The sequence below is a fragment of the Pyricularia grisea genome, assembly GCF_004355905.1.
Source record: "Pyricularia grisea strain NI907 chromosome Unknown Pyricularia_grisea_NI907_Scaffold_4, whole genome shotgun sequence".
In the NCBI taxonomy this organism is placed as follows: domain Eukaryota; kingdom Fungi; phylum Ascomycota; class Sordariomycetes; order Magnaporthales; family Pyriculariaceae; genus Pyricularia; species Pyricularia grisea.
Genome location: NW_022156718.1, coordinates 2,054,504 through 2,082,075, shown reverse-complemented (window position 1 = coordinate 2,082,075; position 27,572 = coordinate 2,054,504). Strand labels below are relative to the sequence as shown.

Sequence of the window (27,572 nt, the reverse complement as noted above, 5' to 3'; positions counted from 1 at the left end):
GCAGAGAGATATGCAAAGTTTCTTGGGCGACTCTAAAGTAAAAGAATCTGCAAGGGCCCTGTCGTCTTGGCCACGCTAAAAGTCGCGGGTTCCGTTCTGTAAGCTTAGGAACGTCCCTAAACCGGTTCGGCCCTGCCAGCTACTAAACCAAAGTCGTCTAATTGCCCCGCGTAGTGCGCCTTGTTTATAAAGAAGAGAACAATAAACAAATTAGGGTTGGAATCGGCTACGTTTCGAAGGTTTCGTGGCTGGGGCGACTATAGCCTCCAAGATATTGTCGTCACCGTTGCGTCGTTTGGAGGCTATTTGTTGAGAATCCTCGATTTTGTGTTTCCGAGGAAACTCGGATGAGGCTTGCTGGGGGTGTTGAGTAAAACCCTCGAATTTTTTTCGCATAATTAAGAAACCGACGAGGTTAGGATGGACGTATGAAAAGTCAAGGGAACAGCACTCGTCCCTGTCATCCTTAGGTTTTACAGAAAAATCCATTAGACATCATGGCTTTTATCAAAGGCGGTTGTGCAAAACCGTTTAATGTTTATAAACTCCGAACACCGTCTTCATCTGCCCGATCTCATCGCAAAACACCCTGCTAGCTTGACCCCGGTCACATAACTTCCCTGTCGACTTGATGGATTCTGCCGTGTCTGGCTTCCATTTTCGTTTATTCGGTACCAGCTGGCCCAATGGAGATCGAAGTGGCTCCGGCAGCAGTGCTCTTTCGAAATCGATCATTATAACACCGTTAACCTCCGTATTAAAAAGCATGTTTGTCCCTCGTACATCCTTGTATGCTACTCCCAATTTATGAATTGCGCGCAACGACTGCATCGCCTTCCCTTTGAATTGTTCCTTCACATCACCCACCAACCCTGTCGCATCGAATTCATATCCGCCCCACGACAAGAATGTGATGTGTATTATGTAGACTCGGTGATCATAGTAATATACCCTGTTCATCAACCGGAGGTCGACGGGAAAACGGGCACGTTTATACCTTGGATGGGTTGCAGACGTTTGTAAACCGCCGCCTCATGTTTAAGGTCTTCGATAAATGCCTGAACCGTGTCCTTGCTGACAAAGGTATAGCCGTACTTAAGTAAGTTTACTTGAACAGTACGCTGCGTGAACCTCTCTGCCTTACCGGCGTGATCCCGTCGTCAAGTGACCGTTCTAACTGATCGAAGAGAATCTCAAGGAATTTAGCGTGATTTATTGGATGGCGGATACAGCTGCCGATTGGGCCACGATCGTGGTCGCGGGGAGTAGTAGTAGTAGTAGTAGTAGTAGTAGTATTATTTAACGCCGGGCTCGGCCCGGCTTGTTAGCCGGCCGTTAGCAACCTCCCGAGGGGTATCTCGGCGCGCGTTCTATCTTCTTTATCTACACAGGGGGAAGACAAGGAGGGCAGAGGCGGATCGTGCCTGACCGGGTTCGGGCCCGGTCCTGCTTAGGAGGTTAGTTCACTGACGCGACCCCGTGCCTGAGGTGCACGGAGGGTTCGTCTGTCGGCTTGTGCCGTGAAGTATGGGTGAAAAGGCAATAAGTCTATTCCTCGTCTGAGTTCGAGTCGCTTAAGATCGGTGTCCCTAGGCGTAAAGTGCGTTCGTGGCGCGCGGGGCGCTGGCGGGCCGCTCTGGGGCGGGCGCTGAAGTAGTTGGTGGCTATCGAAAACGCCTCAAAGCTTTTCGGTTGCCCGAGGCTTGTCTGGAAGAATTTGCGGCGTTGGGCGCGGTCTGGCGGCCCGACCGGCCGGTCGTTGTCAGGCCACGGCCAGTTTCTCCACACCGCCCGCGAAAAGCGGCAGTGCACCGGGTGTTCAGGGGAGGTCCGCTTCCAGCACCAGGCACACTCATGGCCAAGTAATGGCCCAGTAGGGGTCTTGGCAAACGCAGTTCCTCGGGCTCCTTTCTCGGTATGTATTGGAATTTCCATTCCCTATATGCGGGGGACCGTTCACAAAGTTCGTGGTCGCGGGGAGAGCTGGGCTGTTTGTTGTGCAATGCCATATTAGGGCATCTTATGTCAAGAAATCCGCCATTGACGAGCCCTGACAGGCACTTTTGGGCGCAATAAAGCCTGTTTTGCTTGTTTTTTCGTCCTCCGCCCCCACCCCGCGGCCGTCGGGCTAGAATGCGCTCGCTGCGTCGAGTCCCCTAATTTCCCCGACCTTTTTGCGTACCCGCCGTTCAGCTGGACTCGGCGTCTTTGGCAAATCCCGTGCTCATTCGTTGTCTGATCGATGCAATTTGGCCAAGTTCGATGCTGCGAATGCCCAAATTCGTGGTCGAAGAAGCTTTAAAATCAACAGGTGAAGGCGTCAGCCCAAATATGACGCTGAGGTTGGTTCTCGCTCCTGCTTCCAGCTTTACAGACATTCATATCGGCGGTGGATCCCACGGCCTTGCCGCCATAGTCCCAGGGGTGTCCAAGTTATGGGGTTTGTGGCCAGGCACCGAGACGAGACTAAAATTTCAAACAGCGGCGAAAGCGCTTGAAGAAGGAGCCACTCGCGAATAATATCAGCTATTCTCCTTACACAGTCGTTTATGTCCCTGTACTTGTATTTTTCCGCGTCCCTTGCCTTATCAAGCAAACGTCTGGCCATGGTTTCCTCTGGTTTTGTTGCATAAATGCTTCTCTTTGTTCGGTTTTGAAGCCAAACATGTGCGCCACCGACGCGAAGTCAAAAATAACCCCATCATTTGCCTATACCACACGTGGCTCCGCCAGTCGCTTTTTCGCTTTTTTTTTCATGCCCATCCCTTCCCGGAAGGCAAAGAGCCGTTATTTTCTGTACAGAATGCTGAACTGATCGACAGGATTTCCTCAGGAATATTTGAGCTTATGCCTCCCGATCTGCACTGCGCATGCTTTCCGGGCCATGCATGCGGACTGTACTTTTGGCAGATCCATCTCTGCTAAAAAAAAAGCCCGATATAGGATCTTAACGCTGCAGTAAACTTGTAATCATGCCTCGCGAGTCGGCATGCCTGCTTCCTGCCAATACTACCTAACCTTCTTTGCCCTCAGTTTGCCTCGTTCGCCTTATGGTACTGGCTGGGTACCTGTTCAGGGTGGTTCGCAAGGCAAAGATGCGATATGGAAGGCGCAAGGTCCCCACAAAGTGACTCGATAGTGTTAAGGTGGGACAAACATTCAACACGCTGTCGAAGCAGATCCGATATGTACTCCGGTTAGAATTAGCGGAATAGTGACCAACGGTGTGATGAATACCGGCGCCAAATTCGCAGCAGTTAAGAATCATGTATGTCGTTACGCCGAATCTAACAATCCAAGGCGATTGTGGCCCAGCGCAGCTGCGCAAAATCGCAAAGGCCAAGGTCATGGTGATGTAATCGCTGTTTCACAGACGGCAAGGGTTGCATGGCTTCCAACAGTTGGGAGTCTTGTTACCACTTGGTACTGCTGGCTAGTGCTGGCTTAATTTTATGTAATTTTCGACCCGCGCTAGCCACATCCATTCCCCGTTAAGTTCTGCTGCAAGTTCTTGTTTTTGTTCCGAGTTTGGTCTCAAGATTAAAGCCCATTCGGCTTGTGAGGGACAGCCACAATCCTATCGGCAGTTTGCTTAGTCTAAAACCATGTAAAAATAGTTATCGACCTACTTACAGCAGCCTCGCGCGGTGCTTCACCGTTCGGCTTATGTCGGGTACATGAATTTGATGCTTCGATACTGGCAAAGCGCCGTTCCATGTCTTGAACTTTCTTAGATAAAACTTGCTCGCTCATTTGAGCTCTCCGTTCAAAGTTGGTTTCCCCAGATTCGGGCGGCAGCTCTGGAGTAGCCTGACCTCGACGGGGATGAGGTGCCTGCCTGCAATGTTCAATGTTGGACGCGGATGAGGATGGGTGCAGGGAAATGTTGCTACCAGGACTTGGCGCTTTAATGCCTCCCCCATTGGCCAACGCAGGGCGTCCGCCATTGGCACCTGGTGGCCGGATGTCTGAGGTGCTGCGCAGACCTAGCTCGGTCTTTACGAGTCGGATAAGAGAGCCTCCGTTATTGAACGCCCAGTAGTTGCTGCTGTCGTTAATATTATAGTCCCCATGGTCGTTGCGAGGGGCCTCTCTGTGACCATACTGAGCCTGTCTTTGCCTCGATGGTATGACTGGTTGCAAGCTGTGTGCCTGGTCTCCGTACACCGAGGTCCTCTGATTCCCGATGGCTCCAGGAATCCCTCCGCCGGAGAAGCCGTCAACGCCGCTGCTATTATGGCTATTGAAACTTATGCTATGACTATGAACGAACATTCCCGTGATTGTCACCAGTAAATCTGTCTTTGACGGAACCATCATGGCCAATAGCCTCAGCAAAACGATCTGCTAACCAAGCTTGGTCTCCCGGGTGGCATATCGGAGCTGCAAATAGACGAAAATGACGACGAGATTCGCTTATTCCGTTTGGCGTCGAATCCAGATGCGTTAAATCTGGAGCCGATTCGTATTTCGGGGCAGTTGGAATATGACCGAAGCCAGAAGCGGCAGAAGCCGGCTGACTTGGTATTGGTGGGATTCCGTAGAAGGATATCGAAAAAGGGTCATAGTTAAATTGGGATCGGGAGAGGGCTTGAGTTGGATCCATATCAGGTGGCCAGCCAACTCCATTATTAATGGGAGGCTTTGAATATACATTAGCAGAAGATGCGGCTGTGGACAGCGAGGGCGAGGGCGACAGGCGTTCCATATTCAAAATCCTGGTTTTGACATTTTGGCTTTGCCCACAAAGTGGCTCGCCAGAACCATCCTTTTCCAGCCCATCAAGCACAGCAGCAGGCATGCGGAAAGTGTAACGGTTAATAGCTTCGATAAAATCCTCGCGTAACCTCTTGTACTGTTCTTTCGCCTCGGCGTCAACACAATAAACGTCCTAATAATACTTGATCAGGGCGTCTATTGTATTCGAAATAAGCTTAAATGCGACTTCATCGCATGGGATATCGACAAAAACAATATTTGCCTCGATATCGACAAAATAAAACTCGGGACCCGATTCGGATTTTGGGCCTTTTCGCATCAGGGATACCAAGATCCAGATAGTGTTTGGAAATGACAAAACTTTGCTAAGGCATATTTAATGCTCAGCAACGTTATTAAGCGGTTCATTGGGTTTGATACGTTTCAATAATTCTGTAAACCACGGTTCGATCTTGGACCCGAGAACGATAGTCATGGAAGAAAGCTGCGGCGTAAAAACCGCAACAGATTAAAGCTGTATATTTGGTGGCATGCTGGGCGAATTACCAGAAATAACAGCAAAGAAAAACGGGAATAAATCAGGTACAATCTCGACATTAAACATTTTATAATTTAACTAAATTTAGCTTTATTTACCTTTCTGAAATCCCACTGAATATCCCGCCAAAATCAGCCCCTAAGAACCTATATAACGGCGACATACAACGACTCTTTCCGACCCCCATACCTCGAGCCTATGCGTATAAGCTCAGTCAATGCACGTGAAACTTTCCCTGCTATGGCAGGGTGTGTTCCACTCCCTTTAACGCTGAAGTGAAATGAATCAAAATGATTTAGCAGCTATGTAACTTGGTTCAATTTGCTTCCCGTAGCTGGTGACGCCCAATGCAACCACACCACCTGTACGGCGTCCTCGCCTGCAGCTTACTGAAGTGCTTGCACCCCTGGTAGCATTGGTAGAGCGCTAGCTTAAAACTCTGAAAAATGTCCAGAAACCCACATAATGGAGTACGATTGCGAGGGATGCAAAATGTTCGCCAAGTCTTTGGGCTACCCCAGCCCTTTCCTCCTAACAACGCTGATCGTTCCCTGCAGCCCAGCTTGTTGACCCGGAACTCGTCACGGCTTTTTCGGTAAATCTCTGGAAATTCTATCAGCTCCCTTCGATAATCCATTTGTCATGCCCGACTTATTGGATACAGTCTCTGATGGGGAATTAAGTCTGGTGTCGCGCTAGGAAGACCAGTCGGTGGCGACGATGGGTTTATCGTACACTACGAGCGATAAAAACGGCTATTTAAATTGGTGATGGGAGACCGGTGATGGATATCGATGCAAACGAAAATTATGCGATCGAGCACAGGAGCGGGAAAGACAAAAGAGGTCGCGAAGCTGAAGGGCAGGTGGACGGAAACCTCCAAGCAAACAAACTACTTGACCGCTGTCAGGCATGCATAGGTGAAAGAAATATTAACTTTGCTTGGACAGCCGGTTGGGCAAATGCAAATATAACAGGTACAAACACAAAAAACTTGATTGGACCGATTAGATATTTTCACTGTTCGAGTTTATTCTGAAATCTCTAATGTTTTAGACCATAGCCTGAGGAACCGGTCGTCTGATTCTGGGCTACCCCAACGTGGTTGCGGATGCCTATCCTTCCCACCCCACCTAAAAAGGCGGACTCAGTAATTCGCCCCTCCAAACCCGTAAATCGGATTGCTTGCTAGCTTAGAGTTGACGAGAATGTACGCTCTCATTGGCGGGCCTTTTATGCCCTTAAGGAGAAACCTATTTCTGAGAAGGTACGTTCTATCAAGATCAGGTGCTTTAAGGAGTTCTTATATTTCTGTAGTTTGATAAGGAGCTAAAAGGCCCACATTGTCAAGGATGTCGTCTATATCCAATTCATCAGTCATAGTGCCGGCAAATGAGGCGAAAAATGGATGTCCCAACTTTTTTTCGTGGGACTGAGATCGAAGGGTGATTGATTGCAAACTCAGGATGGAGTTTCTTCATTTAAAAATACTGGTCAGTTTTGTCCCGCTTGAACATTCTTTTCGTTATTATTGCTTGGCCCGTTTTTTGACTGACCAGTACTTGAACGCTAAGTTCCTTGGGGTCAGTGGAGAAAACCGATCGATTTGGGGTCCAACTGTAGCAGCTTGGGGAGCCCCTGGTACGTTACGGGGCCTAGCCGATCTGCAATGATAGGCCGGGGAAACCAGGTTCCTCCGCTGAAGCGGCAAACGGGTTTAATAACGCCTTTCTGCACCTGTGATTGGACTGTCACTGAATGTACCTTCGCTTAAACTTCACACCTCCATCCAAACAGATGGAATTGCCCGGATGTATTATTAACTTCAACGTATCACACAGGGATCGCTTCCTATTGGGACTAAATCAGGGGTAGACGCGCCCTTCCTACATTGTAATCGGTCATCGACGTAACGCCAACGCGACTACAAGATATCCTAGTCAAAGTGTTGCTTAAGGGTCCGCTAACTTCATCGAACGCGTGCCTGTAATTATCTGCGATGATTGGGCAAATATTTTTGGGTGGTCAGTGTCACGAAAGCGATCCCAAAGAGACAAGGCTGCAATATAGGGGCGATTCTATTCGAAGATCTAAAGCTAAGTGTAAAGAAAGAAAAAAGGTACGCAGTGCCAATCGCGTACACGCGCCTTCATATTCGGCAGTCGAACCATCAGTTGCCAAACAGGAATGGTTGCTCTACCCCTGGCGCAGCCATCGTTGTACGGCCGCTAGGCAGATTGATATATTTTTTGGTTATGGGAGAGATGCATGCGTTACGATTGGCGTTTTAACAATTCCGAGAAGCAATGCAACTTAGGCTTGTGAAGGTGCATTCCCAACACGGCGCAACCAACAGAGCTTACGAAATTGTTTAAAAACTCGAATTTGGTCCTCGCGGGATGTGTGGAGACGAGTTAGTACCTATCTGGCTGAAATCCGAGGATCACACTGGCCTGACAGGGGCTGCCCAGGTCCCTGGTCTGACGGGCTTTTCAAGTGAGTACTTGTACGTCAAGGCTGAGGAAGAGCGTACGTCAAATACCTTAAAGGACTGCTTTTACAGCTTTTGCCAGCAATTCAAGTACATACAGCCCCCCCNCCCCCGGCAAGCTCAGTGACTTTCGACTCATGATGTAACTCTCAGGACCCACCATGGTTGCCATGAGGCCAGCCCTAGCAGCTAAGTTGCTGCTTTGAGTTAGAGCATGGTGGGACTACGTAAGTTGAGCTCCATTCCAGGCTCCGACGAGGCCCAACCGCGTTCCTCAAGTCCTCTAATTGGGGAAAAAATCATATATTCTTTTCCACCACCATCCACCCCGTCTGCAATCGTGCACTATTGCCTGCTCCAAAAGAATTACTGTTAATCTATTGCTGGCTTTCCGATCAGTGTAAGCATTCCAGCAGGCGCCCATAGTACAGCTTGGCCAAAGATGTAATATTTGTAATATCTAACCCTCATCTAGATCTTCATCGATAGGTGTCAATAAACTTCCTTCCGTGCTAGCCCTGGAGCGCAACGGTCCTGCGGCACAGCGGTATAATCGATTCAGGGGCGAAATACAATGGTGGCCGTTGCATATAATTGCTCTGCTCTCGCCCATATTCCTCACCCTCCCCCTCCTTTTTGCATTTATCCCTTTGGTCCGCCGCCCGGTACGCCAAATCCACACTGGTTAATATGACGTTCAGCTCGTGCCGACGTTTATCGCTCTTTGCCACTTTGTCCGGCGGGAGGCATTGCGGAATACGGCCGGGACTGCATTTTCGAATGGCTTTTGGTGGAATTCCTGCCGCCGTTAATACCCCTGCTTATCGTCGCCGTCGTTATTTTAATCGGTTTTAAGGGCGTTAGTGAGGAATTTGGAGCTGTAGTTTTTCTTCGAGGTGCAGTTCGAATTCCGTTGGCGGTAGCCTAACCCAAATAAAATCGGCAGTAAAAATAGGGGGTTTTGGTAATGGTATAATCGCTTTTTTAAATACCGGCCGTTAGGATAAACAAACTTTTTCCTTTGCCAAGCGAATTTTTAAATTGGAATATAATGCGTATCGGTTTATATTGCGGTTAAAAATGTATATTAAACGTTTTAGATATTTGTAAAGCGGTTTTTACGGTTTTATTCGCAATCGCAATATTTAAAAGTCCCCTGTTTAATTTTGTATACCTTTTACAGGAGGTTTTACGTTTTTTATTACCTTTTCCCTTAATTTACTAGCCGAAACTTGTGGAGGTTTTCGGGAGATTGAAACGGTTGTAATATATTTTTGTGCTTTGTTGGATTAATATAGCGATTTGGCTACCTTAAAAGTCGTGGGTTCCGTTCTATGTACGATTAAACCATGGTTTGATAAATCCAGGTTGTCCAATGTAAAAGCGACGGCTGTAAAGCAGATAGAAAGCGCAAGCTTTAAAAGCTCTATCTTAAAAGGTTTCGAGAATGCAGTAGGCACCTGATGAGCAGCCCAGTTCTTGTACCACAGGTAACATCCAAGGGCAGTAAAATAAAGGCTTTTGTTAGGCATAGGCGTTGTCGGGTTAAGATCTTTGAAGCCCTGAATTCAAGGACTTAGCGTGTTTTCTGGCAGAAAATCATGGGGGAATTGTGCGTAAAGTGTTAAGCCATGGTCGACACCGGTCGAGCCCATACAGAGGTAGGCATGGTCCTGTGACTGAGCTGGCTCAGTCATAATTGTAATCAATCTGTGGTAAACGTGTGCTTTCTCCAAAATCGAGGCCGCTGGCGAGGTTGGATCTCCAAATAAGGGTAAATAAACAAAAACGTAATCTTAAGTGTCAAAAAAGCTTTTGACACAAGAGAGGATAATGGTGTAGAAGACGAAGAGAGGAACGAAAGCAGAAGTTTTTATCAGCAGCAAGCCGATTTAAGTATTCCCAGCGAGATAATACCCACTACCTCCTCTGCCATCTCCCAGCCTACCTAGGTAATCTCTCCTTGAATATTTCCAGCTAGGCCAAAAAAACCATTAAAGATTGATCCCTGGTGGTCACTGGGGAACTGATTGGAACCAATTATCACGTAACCGCTAAGATAGATGTGTATGGGCTGACAGGCTAACCACCGGCATGTGCTCTAGGTACAAACACAGGCTTTGAAATCTACTCAACATGCCCAGAAACTGTGGCACCTTGTTGATAGTCCACAAGGAAAGCCCTCGGCATTACACGCTTCGACGGAATTTCCGAAGTTAATCGAGACCTCTTTTCGACACTCAGCCGCTTCCAGTACATTCGTTCCAAACTGGAACGCTACTTCTAATAATTTCTAGTAACATACCAGACGAACTGCGAGATTATATCAAGACACATCTGATGACTTTGGAACAAGATGCCAAAATTGGCAACGATCTGGTTGCAGTGCGCAAAGATATTCTTCAGTTTTGGTCTTCATATTTCCGAGGAGCCTTTCATAAGTGTTGGAACCAAGGTCCAGTTATTTTTTTCCGAGGAAATCATCTCTCGGCGATCCTTGTGTGTCATAGTTCATTATATGTACTCGGGGAAGCTCCCACAGTCCGGAAACCGACAAGAGCGTGAGGAGGATTTGATAGCAGCTGATTATTTGGGAATAAACAGGCTTACGTGCCATTCGGCGACGATTTAATGGCGCCAGGTGAGTTAATGTAGATTTTTATTCTGAACCCGCCCGGTCGATCACAGCATAAATCAACCCAAATCGGGTTGATTGTCCCATAACAGCAAGGTGTTTATGGCATACCAGCGCGCTCACTAGCGGAATACTCTTCCAGGTTTTTATCTACTATGGACCTGTCCCGAATAGTCGCCTCACTTCTCTATGGCTTTGTCGACTAGAAGTATCGAAAGACAGTACGATGGTACTTTTCAACTTCGATACAGTCGACGAGGATCGTTTCTCTAATGCTTCTCCAAATTTAGCCACGCCGTGGGTCCATTTATCAGGAATAATCAGCAATCAACGGTGCAAAAACAGTCTCTTAAAGATATAGTATCCTCAACTGGAGTGCGTAGTTTTCCAGGTGTCGGTATTGGGAAAAGCAGGCTCTTCGGGTGAAGGCGTCCGTAGTTTAATATCCAGTTTGGATATAACCGTTTCCGGGTTATGAGGGATAATCCCGGCCCCTCGAAAACCCCCAGCCATGTTTTTTTTTATTATAAACTTTTTGTAAGCCGCTGCAAATGCCAAAAAAATTCGATTTTGCTAATATTGGTAATATAAGCCCGGATAAAATCGTTAATTTTTTAACCGTACGCCCGTTTTAATACATTAAATATTTTTACATTAAATGGTTAAGTTAAATAAAATAAATAAGCAGGCAAACAAAGCGGAATAATGTTGTAATTTTTGCAATAGCTTTTAAATTCGGGAGATTGGTGATTGCCATGCCTATCGAGCACCAGCATCCTATATGCGCCCTTTGTCCGCGATTTTGTATAATTGTCAAAATGCTAAACCCAATCCAGGCCTGTCTTGTTATTTGTCCATCCATTGGGGGTAGTTTTTATACGCCAGAATGCGGGGAAACCGCCTTTTGTGTACCAATTTGCAAAATGGTGGACGCTTTTAACGATGAGAAATGGGGGCATATTGTAGCCGTTACCACTAATGCAGCAAATTGCAATAGCCCATTCCCGATTGCCAGGCTGTACTTTTTTGCTCCTTCCGCGTCTTTCGGACCCAGATACAACTATTCCACCGCAAATCTGGCCCATCATAAAGCCGGTTTCGTCAAAATTGTAAATGTCGCAGTCGTGGATGCCGTATTTGGCCTTTATGTTGGCCACCAATCGAAACCACGCGTTTAACGCGTCAGGATCTTCGCAAAGGACCCTTTGGAAATCGTAGGCGCGAAAAAAACGCGTCTTTAACTCCGTACGTCGTTTAACGAAGCGATTTGCCCAGCGAGTCCCGGCCGGTGACGCGTCCCGCGCAGCGAGGATATGGCCGGCCATGGCAGCCACATCAGCGATCTGGGGCGGAAACCCTCGGGAATCCAGGTCAGAATGTATTGAACAATCACATCCTCTTCGCCTTTTGTTAATTTTTGAACACCAGGCCGACGATTAGCCAAAGGGGCCACTCCGTTCATTCTGTCGCGGAGTGTTGATTCCGGCACACCGAAAGCTTTTGCAGCAGCTCGACGACTAGTTATTCGGGCCGACTGAATAGCTTCAATAGCAAGGAGTATTTGAGATTCTTTTATGTTGGTTGATATTTTGTTGTGGTGGAAGAAACGCGTGGTCAAATTAATTCTGCAATTTGGTTCGATAAGTGCGCGGGGTACTGTCCTGCGCGGGGTACTGTACATCCACGTTACTAAGACTTCAACAGACTTTCAGAGGGCCAAAACTTGAACCACGCCGATACTTACACTTTCTTTGCCGAAGCTGCCAGACTGACAGGTTAAAACGAAAATGCTGGTAAAGATCCATTGTTATGGAATGGCGTGCCTGGGCGGCTACCAAATGTAACTAACTCCACCTTACGTGCAATACGCCAGGGTTCGTTTATTTTTTGTTCGTTTAGGCGCGTGCACGCGATTGGCACTGCGTGCCTTTCTTCTTTTTTTACACTTAGCTTTAAATTTTCGAATAAAATCGCCCCTATAGGACAAACAACGAAACAGGCCTCGATTGGATTCATTATTTCGAAAATCATACAAAATCTCGGAAAAAAGGCGCATATCGGATGCTGGTATTCGACGGGCATGGCAGCCACCAATCGCCGGAATTCGAAAGCTTTTGCAAAAATTATAATATTATTCCGTTTTATTTGTTTGTTTATTCGTTTTACCTAATTTAACCATTTGACGTCGGGATATTTAATGTGTTAAAACGGGCGTACGGTTAAAAAATTAACGATTTTATCCGGGTTTATATTACCAATATTAGCAAAATCGAATTTTTTTTAGCATTTGCAACGGCCTATAAAAAATTTGTAATAAAAGAAAATATGGTTGGGGGTTTTCAAAAGGCCGGAATTATTTTTTATAATCCGGAAACGGTTATATCCAAATTGGATGTTAAATTACGGACGCCTTTACCCGAAAAGCCTGTTTTTCCCAATACCGACACCTGGGTTTCTCAAACGCCGTATAACCCGATAGAAGTAGTTTGTTAATTAAGTTTTGTGAAAACTCAAATTAGCCGTTATTAAGGAAGCTCGCCAACGCCTATTTTTAATGCGGTAAAACAATTAGCCAAAAGTATAAAGCAAATTGCGCATTAAAACACTCTTATCCTTACGGAGAACCGTAACCTTCGGAAGGCCAACGAAGCGATTAGCAAACGGCGCAGTGTTAAAAAAAAACGCGTATTCGTGCAGGCGGGTCATCTACTGTACAAGAGATTCAAATGTTGCTACAATTAAATAATGCGGATAGTCCGATAAACGAAAAAGAAACCGAAAATGGGGAAGGGAATAGTGCGCAGCCAGCAATTAAACGGCGCTGTGGTAACTGCGGTAAGCCCGGACATAATGCACTAACCTGTCAGGAGGATGAAAAAATGTCCGATGTATATAGTTCCGATTGTATTGAGGTGAATTAAGCAATTTTGGCGTTGCAGTTGGAGTTGGGAAGCGTATGGTGCAGGAAAGGTGGGCGATTCGGTGGTATGCGCGACTCGGTGATGAACCACGTTAGTGGCTTAATGTTATTACGGGCGAAAGAGATAACTAATAGTTGGCTGCTTAAGATCTCCGCTGAGCAGCAGCAGGCAAATGGATCTCAACACATCCGTAAACCTCCGCAGGCTCATAAAAGCTTATCATTGGAGGAAGGTAACGTTATAACTAGACTCAAATCTCGCTTATTCTGCGTCCATACTATAATTAAAAGGTCATGAGAACAAGCGAAGCAACAACACTTTGGCAAACGTCCATGCACATCCTCAGGGGTTTGGTGGGCTTATTTCCGATTAATATTCACTTTAATGCCTTAAACTTCCCCAATTAGCAACAATGTCGTGATGAAGGCTGACTGCCTGGCCAAATTATAGAAAGATAAAAGAGGAAAGACAGGGTACCGTGGTTTATGATTACACAAGGCACGAACACTATTGGCACCAACTAATTTCAATCACTGAGTATCATCTCGGTGCCCTTCAGGAATGACCACAACTCGCTTATTCACCTCGCAGTTCCTTTCATCCGGGAGGCCTCCCATGATAATGCCGCTGCTAAGTCTTTCGAAATTAGTTTTGTTCATAGACCTCGTCCACGCGTAGGGATTCGAGTTGAGACAAATAAGTAGTACGAGTCGCTATATCTATCAATTTCTGTCTATCTTCTAAGGTGACAAAGGAAGCTATTTGCAATCTGTTCTGGGACACAAAAGAGTTTCGTGCGGGCCGATGGGTGCCTTACTTGTAAGGCATCCAGGGGGCCGCACCTGTTACTCCATGTCGGGATATCCCTTCAAGTGCGACAGTTATTATTATTCCAACAGGTTTGAGCAAACTTTCCAGGTTATTCTAATTCCAGCTATTAGCTCAGAGGGATTTATTTGCCTTCAAGGCTGGCTAATATCATTAAAAATAAATAAACTTTTCTTATTATAGCTCAGTCGTGCTATTTTTGATCAGTTCAATAAAAGTTAGAACTCTCCTCTATATTTATTTAAGATGCGACACTTCTTTGGAGACCCTGCAACTTACCCATCAGATGTCCTTGTCTATCAGTTACCGTCTTTTTTCCTCTATTTTAATACCGTCAGCGTTCTACACTTTACCCTCATGAAGTTCAGGACTATAACCGCCGCCGGGGCGGCTGCAGCTTATATTTCAAGCGTCGCCGCAATTCAATGCAACTATATCGTTTATAGTATAGCTACACCGAAAGCTGTCCTACTTCGGGGCACACTTCCGTCAGGAGAAAGTCACGAAATTATGGGAGTATGGGTTAGTTTTGACAATACGAACTGTGAAGCTAGTTATAGGGACAACGGCAGGATTTCTATAATGGGGGCACGCTCTGATGGTAAAGCAAAGCCAGTCAGTTTCTAAAAATTCCAACTGGAGAACTTTTGGGGCTGTTTTAAACTTAGGGTTTTGATTGGCGTTTATTTATATTCTAAGCTACTTTGCTACGTTGTTTTACTTGGGGTAATGGAGTGGAGATAACGTTATATAAAAATACAATGTGTAAAACAAGTGTGAGGATCAGGCCCCCCAGACCTACCCTCAGAATCACGACTCAACTCCACGCCAAGCCAAGCATCGGATAAAGGGATCCACTGGCCCCGGATTCAAGCGCGTCTCTCCAGCGCGTCGTTGATTGTAATTTCTCTCTTCTCTTCAGTTTAGAATTTCGTTAATAGCGCCTAATACACTAAGGTTCTCCAATGTATGCCTGGCCGTGACAGTGATCCCTTCATCGACGTCGCGTCAAGCCCAGAACTGTCACGAAGGCGATGCCAAGGGAAGGGATCTCTATGATCTGTAGAATCTCGAGTGAAAATCACAGATCAAACAGATCAACAGAGATCACAATTGGAACATAGTCTATATAAGATACGCTCATTACCATGTAGATAGATTCCATTCTAGGATTGCTTAGCAGCAATCAAACTTTAGTTAACCTCAATACTTAGTTGAGAACGATCATAACTTCACCCCCAATCATTAAGAACCCCAGTTGTTACGGAGTGGCGTGCCTGGGCGACTGCCAACCGTGACTAGCTCCACCTCACGTGACAAGGCGCCAGGGTGAGTTTGTTATTTGCTCGCTTAGGCGCGTGTACGCGATTGGCACTGCGTGCCTTTCTTCTTCCTTTACACTTAGCTTTAGATCTTCGAATAAAATCACCCCTATATTGCAGCCTTGTCTCTTTGGGATCGCTTTCGTGACATGTTCGACCTGATTCAGCTAAATGATAACGAATTACGTCAATTATTGCATTAAGGCCTTCAGACGAGCCAAATAGGCGACGAAAAATCCACAAACAAACTCCTGGAATACCTTATCCGTTTACCGTTGGCGATTAAACAAGCTTCGGCCTATATACAGTTAAATATGTATATAACAATTGCTAAATATTTGGAAATTTGTAAAGCTAGCAATCAAAATATGATCGCCATGTTTAACAGAGATTTCGGGGAACAGGACCGGTACGAAAAGACGGCCAACGCGATAGCTACAACGTGGCTTATATCTTTCGAACAGATTACGCGTAACGCACCATTGGCAACATTATACCTTCGAAACATCGCTAATTTTACGGAAAAGGATATTCCGATATCGTTACTGCCTGATGGGCGAAAAGATTGGGACAAAGTCGAAACTGTAAATATTTTAAAAAGGTATACGTTTGTACTGGATCGTGGAACAGTAAATCGATTCGACATATATCGGCTTGTGCATATTGCGATACGGAACTGGATCCAAACGCAGGGCGATCTAGGTAAGCAAATAACAAAGGTAATATGCCAACTTTCGGAGAAATTTCCATGGCCAACGCATAAAACCCGAGACGTATGGACTTCTTATTTACCGCATACGCAAACGGTATTGGAATTCCGGGGTCATTATATAAAAAAGGAAATATTGGAACTGCTCCAACATAATGTTGCAAAGGTATATAATTTTCCTAGGCAATACAAGGAGGCAGAGCAAATGCACCGGAAAACATTGGCTCTTAGTAAAAAGGTGCTGGGCCCAGAAAACCCGTCGACGCTTAGCAGCATGAACAACCTGGCATTAGTGTTTAACAGGCAGGGGAAATACGAAAAGGCAGAGCAGATGCACCGGAAAACATTAGAGCTTAGGGAAAGGGTACTGGGCCCAAAAAACCCGTCGACATTTACCAATATAAACAACCTGGTATCGGTGCTTAAAAATTAAAGGAAATACGAAAAGGCAAAACATTTATATCAGCGGTTAAATCTTTTTGGGGGAGATAATTAACATTATACAACGTTATTAAAATTTGTACAATAACCTTCCACAAAGGTAAAAGCTCTCCAAACTTCTCTGCATCCGTAAATTATTTTCCCGGATCTATTAATTTGGCCCACATCGCTATTTCAAATATTGCCTTCGTTTTTATAAATTGTATAGCAGATTTTTTATTATTACGTATACAAACATAATATAAATGTGTATACTGGACATTGCTTTACAGAATGGCGGCCCCGTACCTTACTTCGCAATTTTGCGATCGTCTTTGATCTTCGACGAGGGGCCCAGTGCCCCAAACCTCCTATACCACCTGCTACGACGATATACATATATACGGAACCCTTGCCGCTATGCGCCAGGAATTACCACTGTTTTTTTTATCAAACTTATTTCGCATTTTTATTAACCCCAATATATTTTTTTAAAAAATATACGCGATATTATATTTTAGCTTATCCTCGTTTTTTGATAATTGCCTCTCTTTTTAAAGGCAAACATTCTTTACGAAATTACATATTAAATACCGCTACCGCATAAACGAAACCAAAGGGTAAAAATAGAAAACCAGCAGGAAAGCTACCAGCAGCCAGTTCTGCGTTTTGGCCAAAAAACGATTTTCTTTTCCTAACTATAAGCCAAGCCAAAGACCACTTCTCCATCCAAACTATAAAGGACCTGCAACGTATACACGGTTATAAAGTTGGATCCTGTCAATTATTTACCGGAAGTTAATTAAGGAAAAAGGGTGCGTTCCGGGTACGGATTTCGCCTATATAAATACGCCTAAGATCCAGGGGTTCAAAGCTATTTTATCCAAGCCAGGATTTACCGAATAAAACCGACTACCAACGCCCAAAGGCTGAACCTTTAATATAACCCACCGAAAATCAGCGGATCTGGTCTCCGAAAACCCGCTATTCGTTATTTTCCGTGATTAAATTTCATTTATATTTTGTTTGGATACGGAAGTTTTTTTTTCAACTTTAGATTTAATAGGTAACGGCAAACCCGAAATATATTTGGCTGCAAACTTTTGCACTTCACCCCCAAAATGGCTTTTATATAAAAAAAAGACAATAAACACTAGGTTTTAATAATATCTACCTTTTTACGGGAAAACAACTAAATTGGGGGAAAAAAAAAACAACAAACAACGCGATCCATACGTTATACCTTAGCCATTTGTAAAATTAACTATTTTTCGGATTTATATCCCCGTTAAAAAGATAGGGCGATATTACAAGGCAAAACGCGGAAGATAACTATATGGGCTTTCCTGCGATAACACCTATTTCCAGGCTACAGGCTAGTCTACCAGGTCATCGCCCAGCTATTTGCCGCTTTTACAAAACCGAATTAAAGCCCATTGGCGCAATTTAAACGTAAACAGGGGTAATGGGTAGCCTCAACATAGGGTAAACAGCCTAAACATAGGGTAAGCAGCCTAAATATAAAATAAACAGCCTAAACATAGGGTAAACAGCTTGAGCATAGGGGCCTAACGACTGGAACTGCTATGGGCCACAATTACTACGTAACAATTATAAAACCCTCGTTAAACTACGCTTTCAGCCAACATCGTAAATTTAATAATATATAACCTTTAATTTAATTGGTTATATTACCGCTGCCAAGAAACCACTTGGTGCTGTTAGCAGCGAACAGTGCAACCCTAAATCTCAAAAGTGGTATAGGGCTTAAAAACGTGATTGAGACGGTAGAGGAGGGGCTTGGCTGGGAGCATGGGGAACAACGACAACCGTTTCTGGACGCAAGACAATCCGTTCTCAGACACCTGGGATCCCAAATCCAGCGATTTTGCTCTCGTACCAAGATAGTAAGGGCCGAACTAGTACTCAGGTGGGTGACCACTGGGGAATCCTCGGTATTGTATGTTTTGTTTCATTGGCTTTTCTTTTTTTGGCATTTGCCCCGCTACGTGCTACCTAATTTGGTTATATATCTCGAGGGAGTGGATGGTTATTAGGAGAAAAAAGAAATAAACCCGTCGTGTGCCTTCGTACAAATATTAGAGCCCCAGAAAATACATCAAAATCTCTTCTCTTTGATCACATTTTGCCGTTCAGTTACCTGTTATTTCTGCCCACGGCACCTGCATAGGACGGTGCTTAGCCTGGCACTCTGTGATGTTGAGCTGGTAAGTCTGCCCTTCCTTCCAGTCCGGGTTCTCCCACTCTGCCTCGGCACACACAACCTTGGCCTCGGCACCGCCGGTGGCCTTGTATCTGTAGAAGCTTTGATAGCACAAGGTCCAAGTCAGCGAATTGCATATCTCCAGGGAATAACCGAAGTAGACGAGTTTCAGGGTCCAGCAACTCACTATCCCTCATGGAGACACTCCCAGGTCTGCTTGACCTCGAGCCTATCCTTTGCCCTGTCGTAGCTGAAGCTCGTCACGCCATCCTCTCCAGGCTTGTCCTGGACGCAGTCGTACCACTTCCCGCCGTCGAACGAGGCGTCTGCGTCTTCCTGGTCTTGTCCGGTGCTCGTGGCGTTGCAGACGGCGTTGTAGTCGAGCGCCTTGTTCTCGACGACAAAGGTGACAAGGCTGGCGAACGGCACCGGTTCCTCCTCCCGTGAGGTTTCTTCCGGGTTGAAGACGGGGACCGAGATGCGGTAGGCAAAGTTGGCCACGGTCCAGTCCTTGGACGCAAATGTCCACTCCTGGCACGTGCAGTTGGCGTCTGGGGCGGTGCAGTCTTTGGGGTCGCGAGGGAGGAGGAGAAGACGGTTGGTCGTGGTGGCGGTGGGGTGGGAGCTGGCTATGCGCAGGAGGGTGCTGAGGAAAAAAAGCTTTGGCAGTAGTTGTGTGACCAAGCGAGCCATTGTGAGACGGTCCTTTTTTTGGTAGGTTGAGCTTGTTGTGGGTGGGGTTTTCCTGGTCAAACGTAAGGGGAAATTATGTGCTATTAGGCGCTCAAGAGAGTTGTAGTACGAATATTGATATGAGGTACTGCGAAATGTGGTCAAGTTGTTCAGGAGGTTTTAAATGACTAGATTATATCCCTATCTTGTGACAGGGTATGAGTGAAACGACTGAATAGCTATTGTGATAATTGCTTGCAAGCAGTTTGAACAGAGGGAAGCAGATGGGCAACGGTGGGAAAGCTCGGGGACGCCGATCCTCTTTATAGACGCCCAACAAAGTGACGCAGGATGAAAAGGAGGTTCAAAGGAGCTGATGTGAGTACAGTTCTGGTATTCTCCTCCGAGAGACATCCTCCTACGGTTATGGGGCAGGGCCTGCACTATGTCCTTCTGTTTGGCTCCTGTGTATGATCATATCACAAATTCTGGATGCCTCCCCAACCCCCTCGGTACAATTTTTTTTGGTATCACAGGAGTCCGTACATTTTAGCCAAGTAAAAGGTTATGGAATCATACCCGATGCAGCCATCGTCCAATAACCTGTCTTTGATTTTGACCTTCCCTGTTCACCTACCCGCAAAAGTACTGTCACCTCCATCACGCCCGGCCCGATATCTCTTACAGCAAAGCGTAGTCATACTCCGGAATAGGTACGGGTGCTACACTATTTGGCCGCAAACTTGGCGTCATGTACGGATGGCCGCAGAAGCAGCATCAGCAATCAAGAAACGAGCACTATAATCCTGTATTGGTGACTGAAGTTTTGCTCTGTTGCCAGCTTTCTAGTATTTATTTCTTTGACCTGGCATCCGATGCATGTCCTCTACAACCATCCAAATCCATGGAAAACAGCAACAGCTGGACCGGGAGATTCAAAAGTCCACGCTTTTGCAGCATGGTTCGTCTGTGGACATAGTGTACAGAGCGTACAGAAAAGCCACGATCACATGGTGGAGGACGCGGCCGCGGTAAATGCGCGCAAGTGCAACCACAACTGTCGTCATACAACCCTGGAAAAGAAGTACGTCGTCCTCTGGTAACAGCCGGGCAAAGAGTGGCAAGGTCGTTCCCCCCCACACGATCCAAAATGATCTTCAATACGATGATCTCTGCAAGCAAAATCTTCTTTTTCTTTCACATACCCAAGACAGTCTCGGAACCCTGCTAGACAAAAAGGTCCCGATTCCCCTTCCCTGACGACATTGCTGACGCAAACGGACTCACGTTCCCGATGCCAAATGTGAACGAGACACTGTCTTGGATGGCGTTGCTTCCTCGGCACATCTATCAAGTCGCACCGTGACCTGTGCTGAGGCCCAATCAGCCGAGGGTCTTTGTGAAACATAAAAGGCATCTCTTCAAGCAGGAACACGAGGATACTCTTGGACAGCCCGTATCGGGAATTCAAATGACGAAACTGGGAAGTTGTGCAAACCAGAATGATGCCACGCACGATTGGAAAGAGCAAAATAAAAGATACTGTCATGTTCTTTTCCTCATGAACCCATTGTTATCTGGGCTCACGGAACTTTCTGATATGTTGAATCAATAAGAGTTTAACATAATTCCTGATCTAATGTTGCAGGCCGAAGAAAGGTTACGTGACTTTGGTACCGAGTGATTGGGGCTCAGGATTCAAAAGCATGTCCCCAGGACATAATTAGTCTCAACTCCTCACCAGTCTCGGAAAGCCTATGGAACCCTGGCCTTTTATCAAGAAAGTCAAGTAAGTTGGTCGTCTTGGATTATATATCCTCATTGGGCTGTGTTGTCATTCTCTCGAAAGAGAAGCCGGCCGACCAGCACACAAACTGGGCAAAAAGAATCTATATGGATGCATATATACCTAGCCAGGGCTTGATATTGGTTAATCTTCCTAGATGGGTACAGCAGCACCCTTCTTATTCGTTACAACAATCAGGACTAGCTCCGATGATTCCACTTTCTCATCAACTGTGTTGGAATAGAAGAAGCTAAAGATGACGCCCTTCCACGATAGGCCTTCGGGACTTGAATTCGGCTAGATGTACCGCCACAGAGCGGTATCTTATTGACAAATGGGACAAGATCCTTGTCTTGTGTAACATGACCGGGCTATCGACGACGTTTCAGTCATAGAGGCTTTCCACCTGGGGAAGCGTTGCGAATCCCGAAAACAGTGGGGGTCGTATGCACCCGTGCAGATGTCAGTTTAGAGGAGAAGGCAGATAACTGAAGAGTATATCTGATAGCCTCATACTATGGATCGTCTGTGCTAATTTCATTCCTTCGTTGTGTTGGGACAGATGATCAAGCGTAAAGACGTTCGCACCAGGCCAAGATTAGCAGGGATAGGGCTACGAAAAAAATCGCAGTCAAGGCTCTTAAGGATGCGGTGACAAACTGGAGGACTGAGATTGAGTCTATTGAAGCAAAGAGCGAGGGAATATAACCCCAGTGATGCAGAAGATTAAGAGCAAGCATAACCGTAGCGATATTTGAGATTGGAAAAGTAAGTGCTCCTACCCAAGCTGTAAGACCAGGGCAACTCGAAAGTTAACAGCAATAATACCACATTTAGGCGGGAGGAGAAGGTTAATATCGCGCTGAAGGAGCATGATAATGGCCTCGACTAGGTCTGTTATCACCAAAATGCAATCTATTAATGCGTCATAAATACACCGAACAGAAAGGATAACACCAATCTTTAAAGATTCGTCATCCAAAATCGCACCACCGAGATAATCCGTGAGCTGCGCAGAAATTACTCAAGGGAGAACTCCGCCGTTTACATTCACGTGTTCTGTGTGAGCAACGAAACATACAGCAAATCTCGCCACAAAAAGAGAAAAAGAAAAGAAGGAACTCGCCAACCTCAGGCTCGAGATGAACCAGCATTCCAGGTTTGGGGAGACACTGTATTCCATTGTTGCTGAGGCGTAGTACCACTCCGTACGGGCGTTTATTGAGAACTTGGTGCCGATTTTGCTTGGAAGCGTTGACCTTTGGGTTCCGTCTGGAGCCTCCGGCCGCCCCGATGCGGAAAAGAAGAAGGAAGTCCGAGCCTTGTTGGAAAGCTTTGATGGAAAGGTCTGGACTGCATTCTTTTTCCCTTATTATGACCGCTTTCAACGCGGCTACAACCTGACAATTCGCAGTTTCTCTCTCACCGCAAGTCTTTGCTGCCTGTATGCCTTGGCAGATGTATAGATCATTTCCCCAACACTGACAGCACTGAGTTGAAAGTCTAGTGGCGAATCTGTATTTCTGAGCAAAATGCTCACTTGAATATTGGATCAGATTACATCATGGACCGAAGCTTCCAGATTGGTAACTATCTCATGGCATGGGGTACGTACGTCGACCCCGGATTTCCCATAGGACTCTGGAAATCGATGTCTCCTCAGGTAACCAAACCTCTATCCTGGGACTGCTCATCAATCCCGAATACTAGGCTTGTATGTATGAGAAGGGTAAGATAAAAACCACGACAAGACATGTTCTAGACTCTCCTTTTCTCTCTTGGCACGCATATGAGAAAAAAGACATTTCTTTCCTTATACAGTGCTTGCTAACCAAAAAGAAGCCAGCATTCAAGATCGGGAAGCACCAATACAAAACGCAGCATCATGGATAACGGTTTTGGCGGCAAGAAGCTCTTTGAGGACTTGTGGGCCGAATTCAAATCTAGGTACAAGGCACTCGTCAGAGAGATGGATGAAAACCAGAATCTTGTGATGGACAGGTGCATAGACTTGATGACGGCGGGCCTTGATATTCTGAGCAAGCAAAACGCTCGAAGGAGAAGGTGATCCTGAGTTTCATAGACAGGTTGAAATAGGTTGGAGCACGGCAAAGACTCAAAGAGTAAATTAGACATTAGGAAATGTGTTATTTGGGCATGTTTGATTACTCGTGCAGTATCTCCATATAATATACTTATTTAATTTCACGGCGCCTTTTTGTACTTTTTGGCTCTTTTGTTCGGACTGGGGCAGCACAGCAGAGAGTGACTGTCGGACATTATCAAGGCTTAAAGCTGAGTTTATTAAGCATTTAATATGAGCAAATCTTTAAAATAGAGCTAGGTGTGACTCTGCGAATAGTGCATGAAATCAAAATTACACATCTACCTAGATATCTCTACCTAGATATCTACCTATCTACGCTAACTAAGAGCTCTCAGGCGGGGGGTTCCTTTGAACTTTCTTGAATTGGTAACATCAAAGCTGGCTGACCCAAGAAAAGCTCCACCAATGCAGAAAGCTAGCCTAATGGCAAAGTCGGGGGCAAGGCTTGGTGTGATCATCATCACTCCCGAGTCTCGTAATCGAACGAAAGTAGTTGGCGCATTCAGGCTGTCTGCACCAAAAGACGTTCAACCCTTCGTGATCCGACTCGATATCGTAAGACTCTGGATCCAGCGCCATCATCCACTCCAGTGAGCAACGTCCTAAGGGTCCTGATCGCCTTAGCTGAAGAGTCTTGGCAGGATCGTCGTCGAATGAAATGTCAAATGAGCTGTTGTATTCGACGCAAAGGGCCCCGGGGAACTCGGGTGGGCTGTATACGCTGACCGTCTGGATAAAGGTGGGACCAGGATGATACGGGCTGCGCCTTAGGTGCAGAGGAAAGTTGTCGGACAAAGCTGAGGTTGAACAAGAATGTTGACCTCCCTGCCACTCCTTCCAGGAAGTCTTCCGTTCGGGCTCGGCCAGCTTTAGATGTTGAGGCAGGTCCTCCGAGCCAGCGAGGTGTATGCAGTCACAGTATCCCGGGTCGAAGCAAGAAGCCTCCAGCGGGGGTTTGCCAGCGCTTGGGTCGTAGAGGGGATCTGAGAACATATACTTGCCGGTGATGTCTCGCAGGCTGGCTAGCTGGCGATGCAACATTGTGCCGTCTATTCGTGCCTTGGGTTGAGAGCCGTCATCATCAGGCCGCTTTGGTGGGATTATGTCTGGAATGTATGCGTCCCACATAAGTGCCAGTTCTTGGCGCCTACTGTGCTCTTTGCTTCTCCGGTAGCTTGGCGCAAGAGATAAACTGACAGAACATCCTCGAGTATTATGCCTTATCTTGGAAGGAAGGCGACCTCCAGTGTCGTGGCTCCGGTGCTTACACACGGCCATGTCCTGTCTGATATGCGCTGGAACAGGATTGGCCGAATCGAGAAGACCGGCCCTGGCCACAATATCGGCCCATGTTACTGTCTTATGGTCACATAGACGTAAGTAGCCCTGGTGTCCAATGCAGACACGAAGCTCGCTCGACACGCGTCTCTGAGCGGCCGAAAAGAGCCACGCGCGGTGGTCGACACCGCAACCGGAGCAATGATAGTATTTAAACGCTTCATCCTCCCTTTGTTTCCAGTCTTTTGCCTTCCAGGCAGCTGTGCATCCTTTGCAGAGATATGTAGCACTTTTACCCTTTACAAATCGACGAGGTGTAGTCAGACCATGGTACTCCCACGCCAGACGCCTCGTGATGAACCCTTCAAAACCTCGAACGCGACCCGCAGTCTTCGGAGCTTCGTGTACTGGGAGGGCTGCAGATGTGTTGTAAAGGCGCAGAAACAGTCGACAAGAGATCCTGAGATGCGCTTCATCTTCCAAGCTGGGCAGATGTAGAATTATGTTCAAAAGCACCTCCTCTGGGAGGCGATAGACTGGGCATTCTGCCAGGTTGCGTAGGGTCGGCAGGACGAGTGGGTCGGGGTTTGTGGTCGTTATTTTTGTCTTGAGATCTTTGGCTTCTGGGTCCTTGAAAACATGTTTATAATCTTCGGAGACCCTCTGATAACCTTTTGTTTGTGAGCTTGATGTGTGGCCCATCGTAATGATGGACTTTTCCGCAGCTTTCAAGGTCACTGTGTTTTCCAACAATGATGATGAATTGAATCTTGTGAACTTGAAGCTTTGACTGCTGGACGGCACGAGGGGTGTTTATATGAAAGTTTCGAGAGGATAGTCGGTCGATATGTAGGTGGCTGGGCGTACATTGAAGTAGGTTCTTGTGATGCGACATGCGAGCCTCGTGCATGACACTCTGCAACCTCTCTGGACTGTTTGCTGAAGTATGGCGTCCAAGGCTTCTATGGTGATCAAGATAAGATTTCGCCATAACTATAAACCTGCGGATGGAATTGCTGTTGTTAGTGAACGACACATGAGAGGAGCACAAGATAAATCGAGGCAATGTAAGGTTAACGTATGATAGCAATACCGTCTTACATTAACTTAGCTCGGCCTTGATGTTCCGGCGAACCTTCTTTGCTGCACACATGCATGCGCACATTGTACACCATGAGAGTGGCTGGCCTGATGGATAGCGGTTAAGTATACACTCTCGCGCTGAGAATTGAAAAAAAAGATTAGTAATGCAAAAGAAGTGGCAGAAGAAACCCGACTAAAAAAACGAATGGTGGCCGGGGAACCATATGTTGTCTTTCGGCAACGACAACAGAAAGCTAACACATAGACAGGCAGAGAGGCTTGATAGAACGCACCGATGTAGCTTATTGACATGCCAATCGTTTCAAGATGCCACAAAGAGTCACTCGTCGCACGGTGATTGGGCGGTAGAGGGCGAGAAGGAGAAGAACCGGTCGAGAGGCAGCCGAACAACTTGAATAGCAGCCATTGGGTCGACAAAACTGAAAGACTAGAGAAGAATACGAGACAAATTGAGTCTTGCTTATATCTCCACTGGCAAAAGCCGGTACCAGTAGATATCAACAATCCAGGCTGCGATAATACCTAGGTAAGGTAGGTGGGTATCAATTGGAATTGCAATGGACCACATAATCGCTGATGGGATTTCCAACCTACCTACCTAGGTACCTTACCTTAAATGTGCAAATTAAAATCCGGATTGGGAGCTGGGAAAGAAACATCCAAATGACACTAAGCAGGCGCGAAATATTCTTTATATCACTGGTATCATGACTGCTTCTTTAGCATATCTAGTTTTAATGTGTGAAAAGCCAAGACTGGGCGATGAAGAATGGCAAGTGTAACTGGAGTTTGGAAAACAGAAAATTAAATGCTCTACATCTTCTTGGCCGCTGGTTTTAATACCTGGCAAAGCATAATTCTTTTCTCGGCAACGCAACAAGAGAGCTAACAAACACTGACAAGAGAAGACACAGATAGGAAGAAGAAAAAGGCAAAGAGATACCAACCAATTTCACTAAAATATAGTGAATATCGAGCTGAAAATGGATAGAGAGACGGCAGAGATCCTGGCAAATGCCATCCGGTTCCTGGCGTATACCATCCAGGAATTGACAAGCGGGTTGGGGCTTTTGGCAGATGCCATCCTGGCCGCTGCGGTGCCTGGTATGGAGGTATGGCTCCTGATGATCTTCTCGGCCCTGCTGATCAAGTTGATAACCTACGTCGTCAACAAACTTCTGACCGAGGGGGGAAGGAGCCTAGGTATAGAGGTGAAGGCCATACTCATAAGCATTTGGGACTTCGGTGCCTTTGGTTTCGAGGAGTGTGGGCTGTTCCGGAATTGGCTAGGCTGGGGCCACAACATCTCCAGTTGTTGGGCAAGCCGTGTGGCGAGGACTCAGGACTTTTGGAAGGGGAGCAGGCTGAGAGCGTGCTACGTCAGGATACGTGACTTGTTCGTCAACATAGGCTACTTTTTGAGGGCCAGGATTCTCTTGACAGCAATCAGATCCGTGGTTCGGTACAAGAAGCAAGGACAATTGTGAAATAGTTCACGAAGAGGAACAAAGACTCGGAAGAAAAGATCTAAGAAAGTTTGGAAAGTGGGGGTGGTTTGTTGGATAATAGACCAGCGAGGTATTCAGGCGAGTAAGCAGCGAGTATTTAGGTAAGTACCGAGATAGGTACCTAAACATGTAGGTAGGTAGGTAGGTAGGTAGGTAGATTGGTAGATACGTTCATAATCAGGTAGATCACCATTGCGGACTTGGACCATGTTGGGGTGACCCTGAATGTCAAATAACAAATCATCTGGGTTTTGTAGCGTTTATCATTTCATGTTCTTTCAAAATAACCCAATTACCAGATAGTCTAGCC

At 46.2% G+C, this 27,572-nt stretch overlaps 7 protein-coding genes across 7 annotated transcripts; 3 read left to right on the top strand and 4 right to left on the bottom strand.

Annotated features, from left to right (window-relative positions):
• Positions 1–3,287: 3,287 nt before the first annotated feature.
• Positions 3,288–4,320, bottom strand: PgNI_07320 (uncharacterized protein; the record flags this gene model as incomplete). The annotated part of the gene is made up of 2 exons (XM_031127335.1): positions 3,288–3,362; positions 3,634–4,320. 2 exons carry the CDS (start codon positions 4,318–4,320, stop codon positions 3,288–3,290), a joined length of 762 nt encoding a protein of 253 aa, XP_030981382.1.
• Positions 4,321–8,260: 3,940 nt separating this feature from the next.
• On the bottom strand, positions 8,261–8,494 carry PgNI_07319 (uncharacterized protein; the record flags this gene model as incomplete). Its single annotated transcript, XM_031127334.1, has 1 exon — positions 8,261–8,494. A coding segment is annotated over one exon (234 nt), but the record flags the coding sequence as incomplete, so codon positions are not given.
• A 7,274-nt stretch (positions 8,495–15,768) lies between these two features.
• Positions 15,769–16,759, top strand: PgNI_07318 (uncharacterized protein; the record flags this gene model as incomplete). The annotated part of the gene is made up of 2 exons (XM_031127333.1): positions 15,769–16,581; positions 16,712–16,759. 2 exons carry the CDS (start codon positions 15,769–15,771, stop codon positions 16,757–16,759), a joined length of 861 nt encoding a protein of 286 aa, XP_030980816.1.
• Positions 16,760–18,736: 1,977 nt separating this feature from the next.
• On the bottom strand, positions 18,737–19,500 carry PgNI_07317 (uncharacterized protein; the record flags this gene model as incomplete). Its single annotated transcript, XM_031127332.1, has 2 exons — positions 18,737–18,908; positions 18,995–19,500. 2 exons carry the CDS (start codon positions 19,498–19,500, stop codon positions 18,737–18,739), a joined length of 678 nt encoding a protein of 225 aa, XP_030980998.1.
• Positions 19,501–22,829: 3,329 nt separating this feature from the next.
• PgNI_07316 (uncharacterized protein) lies at positions 22,830–23,333 on the top strand (the record flags this gene model as incomplete). The annotated part of the gene is made up of 2 exons (XM_031127331.1): positions 22,830–22,876; positions 23,120–23,333. The coding sequence occupies 2 exons, from the start codon at positions 22,830–22,832 to the stop codon at positions 23,331–23,333; spliced, it is 261 nt and encodes an 86-aa protein (XP_030980997.1).
• Positions 23,334–23,792: 459 nt separating this feature from the next.
• Positions 23,793–25,825, bottom strand: PgNI_07315 (uncharacterized protein; the record flags this gene model as incomplete). Its single annotated transcript, XM_031127330.1, has 3 exons — positions 23,793–25,387; positions 25,518–25,582; positions 25,752–25,825. The coding sequence occupies 3 exons, from the start codon at positions 25,823–25,825 to the stop codon at positions 23,793–23,795; spliced, it is 1,734 nt and encodes a 577-aa protein (XP_030981002.1).
• Positions 25,826–26,737: 912 nt separating this feature from the next.
• PgNI_07314 (uncharacterized protein) lies at positions 26,738–27,241 on the top strand (the record flags this gene model as incomplete). The annotated part of the gene is made up of 1 exon (XM_031127329.1): positions 26,738–27,241. The coding sequence occupies one exon, from the start codon at positions 26,738–26,740 to the stop codon at positions 27,239–27,241; it is 504 nt and encodes a 167-aa protein (XP_030981000.1).
• Between the last annotated feature and the right edge of the window lie 331 nt (positions 27,242–27,572).